The 14,445-nt window shown below is 39.7% G+C and overlaps 2 protein-coding genes across 7 annotated transcripts in view; both read right to left on the bottom strand.

The window, feature by feature from the left end:
- MEMO1 (mediator of cell motility 1) overlaps positions 1 to 13,438 on the bottom strand; it is a 44,571-nt gene extending 31,133 nt beyond the window's left edge. Inside the window, exons 1-4 of one of the 5 annotated variants that reach the window (XM_026082188.1) lie at positions 13,353 to 13,430; positions 9,746 to 9,845; positions 6,713 to 7,190; positions 5,908 to 6,055 (exon numbers count right to left, since the gene is read on the bottom strand). In XM_026082188.1, coding sequence (XP_025937973.1) covers positions 5,908 to 5,929 — 22 coding nt within the window. In that variant the 5' untranslated portion in view covers positions 5,930 to 6,055; positions 6,713 to 7,190; positions 9,746 to 9,845; positions 13,353 to 13,430. Of the gene's footprint in view, positions 1 to 5,907; positions 6,056 to 6,712; positions 9,846 to 13,352 lie in introns of all 5 variants that reach the window. The other 4 variants (XM_026082195.1, XM_026082179.1, XM_026082202.1 and 1 more) reach the window with 4 other exon arrangements.
- DPY30 (dpy-30, histone methyltransferase complex regulatory subunit) overlaps positions 9,869 to 14,445 on the bottom strand; it is a 4,779-nt gene continuing 202 nt past the window's right edge. Inside the window, exons 2-6 of one of the 2 annotated variants that reach the window (XR_003256089.1) lie at positions 13,989 to 14,060; positions 13,856 to 13,903; positions 13,353 to 13,495; positions 10,649 to 10,784; positions 10,065 to 10,102 (exon numbers count right to left, since the gene is read on the bottom strand). Coding sequence is in view for 1 of the 2 variants with exons in the window: in XM_026082233.1 (XP_025938018.1) it covers positions 10,030 to 10,102; positions 13,353 to 13,495; positions 13,856 to 13,903; positions 13,989 to 14,024 (300 nt within the window). In the remaining variant the exon portion in view is untranslated. Of the gene's footprint in view, positions 10,103 to 10,648; positions 10,785 to 13,352; positions 13,496 to 13,855; positions 13,904 to 13,988; positions 14,061 to 14,445 lie in introns of both variants that reach the window. The other variant, XM_026082233.1, reaches the window with a different exon arrangement.

The raw sequence follows: 14,445 nt of genomic DNA, 5'->3' as shown, positions 1-14,445 counted from the left end.
GGGGCCTGGCTGGGCCGCAGGAGCTCGCCCCGCGGGGGGGAGGGGGGAAGCGCGGGGACAAAGCCCGGGGCCGCTGCTGCCGCCGCCGCCAACTCCGCGCTGGCAGGTGGGGGGACGCGAACAGAAGGAGGCCGCGGCAGCAGCTGGGTTTGGCCCGGCTCGGCYCCCGTGGACTAGGGGCCGCACGGCCGCCGTTCCCCCATTGGACACGAAAGCAAAAGCCTCGTCGCCATTGGGCGACCGCCCTCGCCGTCCCCGCCCACCTCTTTGACAGGCCCGGAATGGAGCGGCACCGCCTCGTGGGGGGAGGGGGGAAGAAGGGCGGAGCTGGGAGGGAGAGCCGCTTCGGATTGGCCGGCCGCGTTGCCTTGGCAATCTCCTCTGGCCTCGCTGATTGGTGGGCCTGTGTCTCTGTGGTGAAGGGAAGATTACGAGCGCGGGTCAGACGAGGGGAGGCCGGGGCGGGGGAGGAGCGAGCCGGGGCCGAGCGGGGGGTCCCGCCCCGCCCCGCGCCCCTGCCCTGCGCCCCTGCCCGAGGGGGCGGGAGACCCCGCCCCGAGGCGGGCACCGGCGGGGCCACCCGGGACAGGCCGCTGGGGAGGGGGCGCGCGCCCCTCCCGCCGGCCCGGCCGGCCGTTGGAGCCACCGGCGTGGGGCGCCGGGACGGGACGGGGCATGAGCGGTGGTTGTGCTCCCAAGGCAAAGAGGTGCTCCCTGCTTCCCCGGGTTACCCTCTCCCTCTGAGGAGAGGATAATTCGGCTTGTGCTACCTCTTCTGCTTTCTTGGTCACTGTTACAGGACGTGGAGCTAGCGCAGATTTTGAAGACAGGAGGAGTATTGATCTCAGATTCCTTGAGATCATCGCTTTGAACCATCATTCCTTCTCGTACATCTGCCTGTGTGTGTATTTACGTCTTTGCTGCCGAGGCATGCAGCAAGGCCTGTGGGAGTATATTTGTGTAGAAGGCAGCTCTGTAATTCTTTTCCGTTTTCTCCCTCCCCACTCCTTTAATTTTTTATTAGCTTGGTGACTGGACTGCTGCCATGGAGATGTCAAGCAGTGACCTCCTCCCTCAAAATAGCTAATAAGAGACAACTGGAAAGAGGAATATGGCCAGTAGAAAAGGGGGGAAGGGAAAAGGCAAGGTAGCCACTGACATGTGAGATACAGCCAGGAGAGAGGGGAGCCGCAGCAAGAGAGATGAGGGGGCTGCAGCCATGAAGAGAGTAAGGCAGACTGATGCTTTGTGAGGTGGAAAAAGTCTGGGCCAGGTCAGGATGCATATTTTACTTCCCCCCATATATCATTTTATTCTTTAAAAAAAGTCTTCCACCTCAAGCTATAAATGCATTTAAAATGTAGATTTTTTTTAATAAGTCGAACACTGTGCCTCCTTCAAAGGAAACTGGGAAAAATGGGCAGCATTTGCAGTATGTCCTGAGGATCAAAGTGCTGCAGAGAAATGATTGAAGTCATTTTTATCATTGAGTGTCCTCCTCAGCACCCATGACACTGACCTCCCAATGAATCTGAGGGGCAATAAGCACTAGAGTCTCCAGTTGATTTTATTTGCAATACATTGTCAGGAGGAAATGGGTCCTAACTATCCCAGCAAAAGCCTTACATTTTCCATAGCCCTCACTGCTGTGTCTATCCTTACAGTATTCAGTTGTTATTTTAAAAGTATTGTACTGAAAAAGGTTAATGTAGTTTATAACTGCTACCTAGACTCTAGAAGCACTATCGTGCTGTTCTAACATAAAATTATCTGGCAGTTACAATCCCTGTTTAAAACTCCCAAAGCTTTTACATAAAATTCAGTCCTGTGAATATTTCCTGAACTAATTCTTCAGTAAAGTTAACTAATTAATGCAACAAAGGATAAATTTTACTCAGTGAGGAGAAATAAATGTTATGATTATATACGAACATGAAAGCTCATGTCAGGATATAGTTCAAGTTTTTGATGCACTCTTCTCCCACAGTCCACCAATAAGAGTTTGAGAAGCCTGCTGGGAGGAATAGCTTAGGGGAATTAAGAGGTTAAACAAAAAGCCTTCAGTTATCAAATATTCCTTTCTGCCATTTAGAGAAAGAGCTTTATCTTCCTTACGCATTTTCACTCTAATGAAAATAAAAGATAAAAACTTCCTAGTAGTAATCTGGACTTTTTAATGAGAAAAAATGCTGCTATTGAATTAAAATTTCTGTATAATAAGAGGCATGCACCAGTGCCACAGAATCCAAGTACCTTGTGTATTTCTAGACATGCAAACACATCCACATATGCTCCTGAGAGCTACCATTAATATAACCACAGCAAACAAATTATTTGCCTTTCCTATACACAAGGACATAGGTCAACTGTCATAACTCTAGCTTCTCCATGCCCTATTCTTATACATGTTCACATTAGCATTTTGATATGTAAATCACCCTCTCACAATGTTCTGGTTTGCTTTTGTTTTATAAGTATGCTAGATTTTACAAGTATTTTCTTCTGTTTACTACCTTTCTCTATCTAGTGGTTTCTTTCCTCTTTGGCTTGCCTTCTTAAATTTCTTCAGTATATTTTCTTTTTTGTTGCATTCTACTTGGGTTTGATCCCTTTTCTCCTTGTGCCCCTTTTTAAGTTTCTTTCCCTTGTTTTCCTCTTTAGTCTTCCTTCCTTGCATTGTCTTTTCTCACCTAGATTAGATGTAGATTAGGATAAAATCTTTACATAACATGAACTGGTGAATCTCAGTGTAGATGCAGAGGAACAACTATAGCTCAGTGTTATCAGGTCACAGAAGATCCATACTTTTTACCAATACTTAGGTTGTGGCATGTGCCACAAATACTGTGATAGCCTCTTTTCTGCTGAGTCTCCTTCCTTCTCTGTTATCAACTAGCACTCCCAATGCAAAGCTCAGGCAAGCTGCAAGGACTTCCTCTTCAATTTCTACCTGTTTCTGCCAAAGCTTGTCATCTGTAGCACTACAGGAGAAATTTCCACTGTGGAGAAGGGTGACAGTAGGATTTATTTTTGTTCCCTATCACAGGTGGACCACCACTGGGCAGTGTTCAGTGATTTGTGGGTTTCTTTTTTAAAATCTTAACCATCACCTCCTGATGATGGATTGTTTCTTTGTTTAAGAGCTCGTAATGAGCTCCCTCCCAAGTCCCTCCGTAGCACAACATAGATGATGGAGACAGAAACAGAAAACTCGGCAGCTCTTCAGTTAAAAAGATGATGGCAGTGCAGTGCAGCTCCCTCATGCTGAGGACACGGAGGTATGGGAGCATTCCCATCCCAGCCCGAGAAACTGGGCTCAGCCTTCAGTGAACACTGTGCAGCATGAGTTGGGGCAGGAAATTCTCCTGCTTGGTCAGTAATTCCTCTGAGCATTGTTTGTACAGAGAGAAATAATGGGAGCACTTATCTGTTCAGAGCTATTTCAGTCATTTTTCTCTGATGTGCAGGGTCTGGGCTGCCACAGAGTGCACAGACAGATCCCTCATGCCAGCCTACCCATGAAGCACCAGACCGCCACAACATGTGTACTTCTGTCGGCAGTTTGTTCCCTATCTGCAAAAAGAGCACTAAGGCAGACGGTGGCAAGTGCAACCTGTCACTTAGTGTGTCCGTAGCATGCAGTAATGTCCTGTGCCTGGCTGGGGCGGCGCACACTTTCCACTGGCTCTGCTATCTAGGTCTGCTGCTTTCTTGTTTTTTTGCTCTCCTTGTCCTCTTGCACATGCTTTATGTCTTTCCTATCATGCTTTTTACATTGCCTGCTTCCTGTCTCCTCCCTTCTCAGGAAGCTGTTCGCTGTCATGGTTTTCCTAGTTTTCTTCTCTCTACAAACTGTCATTCCCAGCTGTCATTCTCCATCGGAGGAACCTGCTATTCCTCACAGTCCTTTCTACTGTTAACAGCAGGCCCCCCTGCCCCGCAGCCTTCATACCCCTTGCGATGAAAATATTACTACTTCCCATATAACATAATAGCATCTGAGATCATGTAAGAGGGTAATTATCCATCTTATAAATACCTCAATGTATACCAGAGAAAAAGGCAGGCTATATGTGCTCCACCCATCTAACAGCCTTTTATCAATTTAGGCTCCTCTCAGAAAACTGCTTTGCAAAGCAAACTTTGAGAGGAGAGATAAAAGCACATTGGGAAGAGGAATATGGCACCTTTCTCAAAAAATTCTGAACTAATATTTTCCTTAATTTCTAGTCAGTGTTGTTCTAGCATTGCTGTAAACTTCCCCCTAGTTATTCACACACTATTTACATTTTAAGTCCTCACTTAAAACTTTAATTTAATAGTGAACATTAGCAGAAACTGCACTGATACTTTTTTCATCAGCATAAAATGTTTTTCTGCAACCGTTGTCATTCTGTAGTTCTGTGATCTAAGATATGTAGTCAATCCTCAGATGAACTCTGACTGTGAAATATTAGAACAGGAAAAACACAAGCTAAGACTTGGCTAAGAATAATTTGCTATATAATTAGTACAATGATAAGAATAAATCAAAAACTGTATTTTAACAAGCCCAGTAGGCATAGGGATTCTTCTCATGTGCTTCCATTTCAGCCTACTGTTTTCAGCTGCTTATATCTTCCAGAATTTTTCAGATTTTTCCTGTGTCTGAAAGCAATTGTTTTATTCTAGAAAGTTTGATGGGGAGAGGGATTTACAGATTCTTTTGATCAGACCAGAATTCACAATAGCTACAGCACTTGAGAAAGTAGAATGGATAGCTCAAAGAGTTGAACTGACTTTGGACAATGTCATTGATAAATGGGAGATGCATAAAAAAATCTGACAAGGTTTGGCAACTCAAACCTGTATTTTAAGGTGGGAACTGGCTTCAGAATATGAAGATGTGGAATTCTTTGATCAGAATTGCTTTTAGTGGGAAATGCTTTCTTCTATCACTGTCCCCTTCGAGGTAAAAGATAATGTTCTCAATGGAAGCATTTACAAAGGCAGACCTCAAAGTACTGTGTATGATTGGTATATAATTCTTTCAAAGTTAGGTGGTAGTAACTCCAGGATATTGGATCTAAAATGCTTCATTTTCTTTGTCATCATGAAAGTTGTGATCTGGTATTAATTATTATGTTTTATTTTCTGCTTAATTTTATTGCCCTTTGGAGGATATGCTGATTCAGTTACCTAGGGGAGCAGGGAGAAAGCTAAAATCAGTTGTTCAGGAATCAAGAGATATGGCTTTTGGCTATTTAGCAATGGACTGCCATACATCTGAAGCTGCCATTTTTATTTATTTATTCTAGCCTTTATTTTAGATCTGTTAATAACTTATAGCCCTTTCTATCTCTTCTCCATTTTATTGGTGAGTATAAGTCCTCACTTTTATACATACTTGTAAAATCTCTTGTTATTTAATTTACATTTAAAAATTAAATACATTTCATTTTGAAGCCCTGAGAACTGGTGTTTTTTGTGAAAAAAAAAAGATATTACTTCTTTCTTTCTGGATTAAATTAGGATAGTACACATGAGGCATGTCTCTTCACAGAATTATCATTGTTTTTTAGTGGGGGAGTTTAAAAACAAGGAAATGCTTTGAAAATTTGGACATTGTATTACTTCCCCAACCTTGAGACCTGGATTAACCAGATATGGTTCTGATAATAGTAATTTGCTTTTTCTTATCCTGTTATACAGTATTCCCTAAGTAGCAGATTCTAATTGGTGAAGCCAGTTTAACAAGTAAAGGCATATGGTTGTATTTTTCTTGTTGACTTGTCATGCCCTTGTATGAATCGCTGAAATTTCTTCCTTAGAGCTGGTGAGCTCGCTGGTCTTATTAACGTTTCAACTTATTTTCTTGGTGGGAACCTCCCAAAGAAGCTGTTACAGTAAATCCTTTAAGAGCATTACCTTGTGAATGTAGCTTTTTCATTCTCTCGAGCTATCTTAGATGGGAAGACAACAGCAGGTGACACTGTGGACTCAGCAACGGTGCTGGCTTGCTGCTGGCAGGGCAGCTCCGCTGAAGACGCTTTGAGATTCCAGGTTGATCCACGAGCTGCACAGAAAACCAGAGTGCTTACTAAGTTTTGTGCAGCCGCATAAAGGATGTTATTGCAAACTGAGAAATCTGATTGTATTCTGAATGTTGGCGTGGCTGGTGAAGATCAATAGTTGAGCTGCTTCTTTTTGTATGGTCTTGCACAAATCCTCAATGCAGAAACTGGGGATCAGCACAGATTTTTTTTTTTTTTTTAAGACTTAGCAATTCATACAGTCTTGAGATGTTTTCACCTGTGGATGAAACCTTGAAATGCTGCTTTAACAAGAAAAAAAAGCACTACTAAGTCTCTCTTTATGGTCTGTCTCTTCATCTTCACTCATATTCCTTCTGGAAACAGAACCATACTCTGATCTCTGTTGTTGCCTTTCCACTGCATATCCCTCCTGACTGTCTTCAGTTATCTTTTCACTTCCCTGCAAGTAATATCTCATTTCCAGATTGTAGGCTTATTGTGTTACTTTTCCTTCCTTTCCCCAGCACACTCTCACAGGTCTGCCTTCAGTGAGGCAAAGAAGTGGTATGAATTAACTCAGCCTCTGTTACTGTTTGTATTAATTGTTTCAACTGAATTAACTCATCAATTTTTAAAAGGCTAACAGGGAAGCTGCTAACATGATTAGTTCTTCAGTGACATCTGTGAAAGCGGCTTACCCTACAGCAAACATCCTTCAATTGTAATGAGGGTGCACACATCAGTGATGGCAGCGTGTAGTCTCGATCCCCATAGGCGGTGCTTTGGTAGATGAACTCAGCTTTTCTATTGTACCTGCAAATATGTGGTTCTGCTTTTTTTAAAAACACTTTACATTTGAACAAATTTGCTCTGAAAACACACAGAACTTACAAGGAAAGTAACGTTTCATTCTGGCATGTTCAGGATTCTTTTCTCAGAGTACAACTGTTTTTGACTACTTAAAAGGATTATGCATGCGTAGGAAAAGGAAATTCACATCAGCATATTGAAATAGCCTTATACAGAGCATGCATTCAGTAATATTACTTCCGGATTTAGGTTGCAATAGGATGTATCTGATGACCAGTTCATAACTGCTTTAATAATTTCTTCTTAACCCAGCACTTTATAAAATAGTAAGAACTAATAATCAAATTATTCCCCTGCAGAGATGATCTGTAAACAGAAACAAAGGCTAATTAAAGTTATTTTCAGTGATAAAATCAACTATCTACACTAACACTTATCTGCAGCTCCTCCTTCTAAGTAATTCTCTGCTCCTAGAATAAATATTTTGTTCCTGACATTCTCAAAAGCAGTAATAATGCTTAGCAATAAATATAAAAATGTCAATTCAAGTGCAACCAGATTTTGAGGGTGAGAGAAAAAGAACACTTCTTTGCATTTATGAGCACAAAGGAGTCTGAACTTAATAAAAAAAGATTATGACACAATGAAATAGCACAAAGAATGGGTTTTCATCTTCAAAAATTAGAGCAGGGAGAGATAAGACATTTTAAACATTCATTCCAATAAATCTAAATACTGTTGTTAAAATCCTGGGGGGTTTTTTGTTTTTTTTTGTTTTGTTTTGTTTTGAAGTTTCAGTGTTTGATGGAGATTGTGTTCACCATGATACCTGACAGGATTAGTAGTTTCATTCTAGTTCCTGTATGTTTTTCCAAAATACAGCTAACAATTTTTAGACTTGGGTTGAGGGGTGTCCATTTTTTGTGTTCTCCAATCTTACTGCCCTTAGACTACATGAATTCAATGTTTATCTCATAGCATATTAAGAAATACTAAAAATGTTGAGAGAGTCTTCCTATTAAGATCAAGAGCCAGTTCTCCTTCCCTAGCCCCTCTGAATTCTTGGACAATTGAAGTTAACTTCTTCCCCAAAGGATCCATCTTCTCACCAGTCTTATGCCTATCTAAGCTATTAAAGAAGCAAAACCACAGTAAAATAAGTTAAAAAAAAAAATCTCCAGATTACTATAGAAAAATCATCTTTATGTCAAATAAGAGGGCAAATATTCTTATTTGTGCAACAGGACACCTGAATATACTTGCAGTTTAGCAAGTATAGTGTACCTCTAAGTCATCACAGGAAAAAGTCTAACATGAGTCTTAAGTCCCTTTTTTTAAATTTATGCATAATTACCAAACAAATTGTGTAGTCTATTTAATCTCACACAGAAAAGACCTTCAACCCTTGCCAGAATGGCAACAGACCACAGGCATCTGTCACATCAAGTGCCCAAAAGAAAGGCTCTACAGTGCCTGAGAAAGAAGCAAAAGCATGAGGCAAACAGCAGGTATGTTATCAGGCAATGAGAAAGTCTCCGTACCTGTAAAGAATAAAATTAAGAGTGCTTCCAGAACCCTAACTCTGTTATTTCCTATTTTTTAAGAACCTAATTCTAGAAATGTTGCAGTAATATTTTAAATTATTTTTCATTTCCTAATCTTATCAAATTATCAAGTTATCTGCCTTTCAAACTATAACTTCCTATCTAAACTACTGCTACCTTTCAAAAAACTATGTAGGATTAGATGGCACCAAAGCATTTTACTTACAAGGCTTTAACAGCCTATGTTAAACCAGTTAAATGAGAAACACGGGATGGAGAAGGAAATAGTAAGATGGCAATACTGAAAATAAAAGTATAAAATAAAACTGTGCATATAAAAACTTTGTAAGAACTTTGATTAAATGAGCAGCTCTTGGAAACTAAACTTACCATTTCTGTTACTGTCAAACAAACTTATGATCATTCTACTGGTCCATAAAAATTGGGCCATGCTTAATCTGGATTTCAGTATCCAATATTAGTGAGCACCATTGTTTACACTCCTTGTTAAAATGAAATTGAAAATTTTGAAAGCTGGGTCTCATCCCTGCACATATTACCTGTAATCTGGTGGGCCTATTCTCCAGCTACAACATTCAGATTTTCAGAGCTTTGCTCATATGTTTTTAAAAAATATTGCATCTTTTTGCAATCTTGGGATTGCATCTTTTAATTGCATCTTTTCCTCCTGGTCCCCAGTCTCTGGGAACTTATCTTCCTTCTGCTGTCATTTCTTGTATTGTACACTGAGGCCTGAGGCCTTTGCTCACTACTGAGGAAATATCAGGAGAAAGAAGCATGAAGGGGTCAGAAAAAGATGTGAAGAATGTTTGGGGAAAACCAAAAAGAAAAAAGTGTTGGTAAACCTAAGGAAAAAAAGATCAGAAGACTGTCAGTACTTAAGTGGACACTAGGTACATTATCTGAAACAGAGAAAGAATACTTGAGCTAGCAGTAGTAGTAGTAGTACAAAGAGTTGGATTACAGAATCTTTTTAAATCCCTTCTAACTTTATTCTGTATGTCAGTTAAATCCAGCACAATTCAAACAATATATCAGTCACAGGAGATCAATGATAAATGCCTGAACAGCACACTTCATTAAGGTAAGAATCTGAAATGTTAGAGATTGTCTGCAGGTGATCTGTTCAGCTACTGAGCCCGACTGATGGTCTGTTTTAAGAAAAAACATTTCATGATATTTTGAAGCAAGTTCTCTCCTCTCTACCTTAATCAATCCATCCTCACAAAAAACTCTAACAGCTCTTAATTAGTTTGCCTTCAAATTTTTAGGTACCTTGCACAAGAAAGGTGCTATAGAAAATCAAATTACGTTATCTACAGTATCATCTGTGTAGTTACCATAATAGATAGTTACCTTTTGTTTCATGTATTCAGGTGATGCATCCCCATAGAATTATTCAGACTTTCATCCAGTAGTGCAGTTTCAGTACTTTATTTTGAAAGTCTCTTAATAGCTAGTTTAAAACAAGCAAGCAAATGAAATGTAAAGTGTTCTTTATTAAATAAATCTAAAGGTAAAGGAAATTGTACGATTAAGAAAGACAACATCATAGTTCCAAAGGATTTTTACAGCAGAAAATGAATTGCGGCAAATGAGCATTTCAGTATAGCAGCCAAATTGTCCTCATTTTTATGGAATTAATTTCGGTCCTCAAATTGTGACTTGTTTTTTAAAAGATATGCTGCTAGAAATTCAATAGGATTTGGCGGTCTGTAAAGAAAAAGAAAATCAAGAGCAGTTACTATTTGTTATATAAAGTTATGTGGCTGAAAAACTAGTCACCTTCCCTGAAAAGCAACATAACTGCTCTCAAACGTCTATAAGTGCTTATCTAGGGATGACTAATCACCCAGGCTTATCCAGTAAATTTCCAGTTTTCTGTCTGATGAGTAAGTTTTCAATAAGTAGTCTTAGTCACCACTGGTTCAATGTTATTAAATTCCTAAAACTGTTCCATACCTAGAACCAGGGTATATATAGTCTGTTAAACTGAATACTCACTGGAAATTCTATGCATTTGCCTATTTCTTTAGCCTGTGCTATATAAAGTAAAAGGTAAGCTGTAAAGTAAAAATAAAGCTTTCTTGCTTCATTTTCTCCAAATGGTTATTGGATAGCTTACGCATTAGAGCTGTTTTCATGGCTTCTGGAAACTGCTGGTTCTTTTTAAATGAACACAACAGAAACTTCAAATTGGAAAAGCACTGTTAACTTGCAAGCAGTCAATAATAAACCCTTCTGAGTCACTGGCCTTACTTTGCAAGTGTTTAAAAATCTCCTTCAGCTACAGTGCATGAATCCCGGTAATCCAGATTCTGTCCATGGAAAAAATGACAAGCTTACTTATTCCACACTGGGTCAGACCAGAGGTCCTGGTGGTGAGCAGAGATGCCTATGAAGAGCACAAAGAAGAGAAGTGTGCAGAGATACTTCTCTGGAACACCCTCTTGGCCTCCAAGCATGTACAGTTCACCAGCTTCCCAAGCTAGCCCCTTTAATAGCCCTGGGTGGATTTCTCCTCTACCACTTTGACCAGTTGTCCCGTGAGCCTACATAAAATGTTCATGTCCTCAGCCTCCTGAGGCAAAAAGTTCCATAGCTTATGTGACTTGTGAAGAATCACCTCCTTTTGTTCATTATCAATTTGCCACCTGCTAATTTCATTTGACTACTATATTGGAAGAGATGAGTGGTCCATCCCAATCCATTGTCTTCATGCCACTTGTGATTTGACAGATTCCTAATATATTCCCTCTCAGAAGTCTCTTTTCCCAGTTGAACTATCCTGGTTTACTCGGTCATTCCTTGTATGGATGGCATTGCATACCTTTGATCACCCTGTCGCTCTTCTACCTTTTCATATTCTACTACAACCTTTTCGATAGAGGGGAATTGGAATTACACATACTATTCAAAATACAACTGCACCATAGATTTAAATAGTGACCTTATGTTCATTTTTGCCCCTTCACTTTCTAAGTCCTAGCATTTTTGATTTTTTTTGACTGAGCAATGCATTGACATTGACATGCAACTATTTATTTTAACAATTCAAACATCTTTTTCACAAGGTAATGGTTAGCTCAGAACCAATCACCTTATCGATAGCATTAGGATATTTATTATCCTCCTAGATGCATCATTTCTGTTTATCTTTATTTAGTTTTATCTGTCGTTTCCTCAACCAATCTTTCCTAATTTCACATTAAGTTTATAAAGTTCTTGTGCAATTGTTTACATTTGATCAACATAAAAAGCCCCACACTATTGTATAGTATCATTAGCAAATAATTTTGTCATCCACTTTGTCAAATCATTATGAATGATCTTTTGCAGAATCCTAGTGGTGAGCTCATTTCACTATGAAAATTCACCATTTACTTCTACCCTCTGTCTTGTATCTTCCAACCAACTCTTCACCCATATAAAGGCTTTTCCTTTAATCCCACAGCAACTTACTTTCTTTGAAAGCCTTTATTGAAAGACTGTGCCAAAAGCCTTTGAGAAATTTAAACAGACTATATCATCTGAATTCCTGTTTATGTGTGCTTGTTAACTCCTTCAATGAATACCAAGAGATTTATGAGGCCTGATAAAAGGTGTGTTGACTCCTCCTAATATGTCATTTATCCATATGCTCACTATCATTCAATGTAATTCCTACTGAATTCCAGGCACAGTGACCAGGCTTACTGGATTGTTCCTTGAGCCTCTCCATAACCCCTTAGAAAAAGGAATTAGCATCCATTAGTCACCTTCCAGTCCAATTTTAAGCAGGACATTATACAACAGAGCTGGTAGTTCAGCTTTTTCAACCCTGAGTTCTTTTAATATTCTCAACTGAACAGTCAATTTGACCTTAGCAATTTGATACTGTTCATTTTTTTCCTATGTCCCACAACCTTTTCCACCAACATTCTGAATGACTACTGTGATGAGCCTCCCTAAAGAAAGGCTCTTTCCATAGTGAATGAAGATGCAAAAAAATTAGTTTAGTTTCTCCATAACACAAGTATCAAGAATGTAAGTGTGGTCTGGGCTGTGGACCTCATTATGTTACATCTACAGCAGAACTCCCACAAATGTCAATAGAAGATCCATACGCTGCGCAAGGGCAGGGTATGCCTTCCTAAATATTCTTTTGCCCAATTATTGATCTGTACAGTTCAGTTCAAATTCACAGCTCCTTTTGAAGTTAAAACAATGTAGATAGTTTTTCTGGTTATAGGTACTGTAAATGTGATTATGTTCATCCATACCACCTTTTGATAATGTTCTTTCAGCAAAACTGGGAAATGATTGATAGGCAATATGACTCACCAACAGTTCAGAGAGACCAAGAAGATGAAAGTTTATTTGGATAAGGTGGACAACTGTTTGTTATTGCTGAAGAATACTCTTTTAGGTTTGGCTGATAAACATTTGAGGCATCTTGGCAAAATAGTCTTTACTCAAAAGATAAAGTATCAGTTTGCCTCTTATTGTGTTGACGCTGCGCAGTCAGCCTCATCCATTAGAAAGTCTTTAATCTACTACAAACATGTATGTCAGACCTGATTTGTCCTTCTGTTCTCAGTGGAGTTAAGCAGAACTCCTTATAACATCTCACTAAGGAAAACTCGTTCAAACTAGAGTAACTTCTTGCCTTGTTTCTGTAAGGTGAATTATGTGATAAAATTAATGAAAAAAAATACATTTTTTCTCTCCAAGGCCTTGCAATAGCACATCTCATTGGGAGATCGGGAATCTATTAAATAATTCTTATCACACATGTGCAGCTAAATGACAAACACATCTTGCATGTTCAAAAATAATAAATTATCAACCTGTTTGACATTACTTTCTTACAATTATCAAACTAGCAAAACTGTTAGGTGTGCCAGATCTGAAAAGGTGACATACTATCCAAATTTAAGACTTTTCTACTCCTAAGAATAAAAGGAACATGTACGCATCTTACCTCTCTTTTGCAAGAACAGCAAGTCCCTGTAGTAAGATGGGTACAACTGTCTGATCCAAGTAGGCACGTGTGGGCAATGACTGAAGATCTACCTTCTGCTTTGATGTTTTCTCTGCATTTATTTTCTCATTTTCTACTATTCTCTGAATTTAAAAAAAATAAAGAAGTGAATGAACACTGATAATAGCAGCCAAATCTACTTTGAAGTGTGAGTGCAAACAAAGTACCTGCTTTGATATGATACTTCCAAGAAAAATCACATTAAAAGGTTCACTATTTACTTCAGTATCATTTACTATAAAGGGAACAACACAACATAAAATATATTAATTAATAGGCAATTGTGCAACAAACGCGTATCTACTGGTGGTTTTGTCTCCATCTAACTTTTTTTTGGGGGGGGGGTCTACATTTTTTGAAGCTAGACTTGAGATTCAACACTTTTCCCCTAGATCAGGAACATGACCTTACACTATAATTGACAGCAACAAAATCTTCTTTACCTCTACGTTTTCAGTGAGACCGTATTCAGAATGGGGATTTTCTGGAACCTGTAAAATAACACATGGTCAGCAAAGTCTTTTATTTATTTTTTAAACGTGTAAAATGATGCATATAGAATATGTCTTGCAATACCTGTGGCTGTCCCTCCATAATCTGTTCTGCCTCCATGATTTGAAACGTGGAAATTGCTGGATATGCAGTAATCTTGAAAACAATAAAATCATTGGTCAGTGGACTGAGATGAAGGCAAGTGTAGGTTGATGGGTACTAAAAAATTATGGGAACTTCTGGTGACTAAGGCACGAATAGTAGAGAACAGAATTGTTTTGTGTTTCCCCACTGCCGAACCTGTTACACGTTTTCCCTGTACACGAGACAGAAGTGCCTTAAGAGGTGCATTATGGCATCAGCTCGAGGAGACGGTGTAGGGCTTCAAAAATACTGCGTTAATCACTTAAAAACAAAGCGTTCCGCACACGTTTCCGTTCCCAGCAGGAGCGCACTCCGCCCGCGCGGCAGCGCCCGCGGGACGGCGGGGAGGCCCCCTTCCTCCCTCCCTCCGCCGCGCCGCGCTACAGCGCCGCTGCCT

This window comes from Apteryx rowi, unplaced genomic scaffold, assembly GCF_003343035.1.
Source record: "Apteryx rowi isolate R43461 unplaced genomic scaffold, aptRow1 scaffold_117, whole genome shotgun sequence".
Lineage (NCBI taxonomy): Eukaryota > Metazoa > Chordata > Aves > Apterygiformes > Apterygidae > Apteryx > Apteryx rowi.
This window is presented reverse-complemented; position numbering and strand designations above follow the sequence as displayed.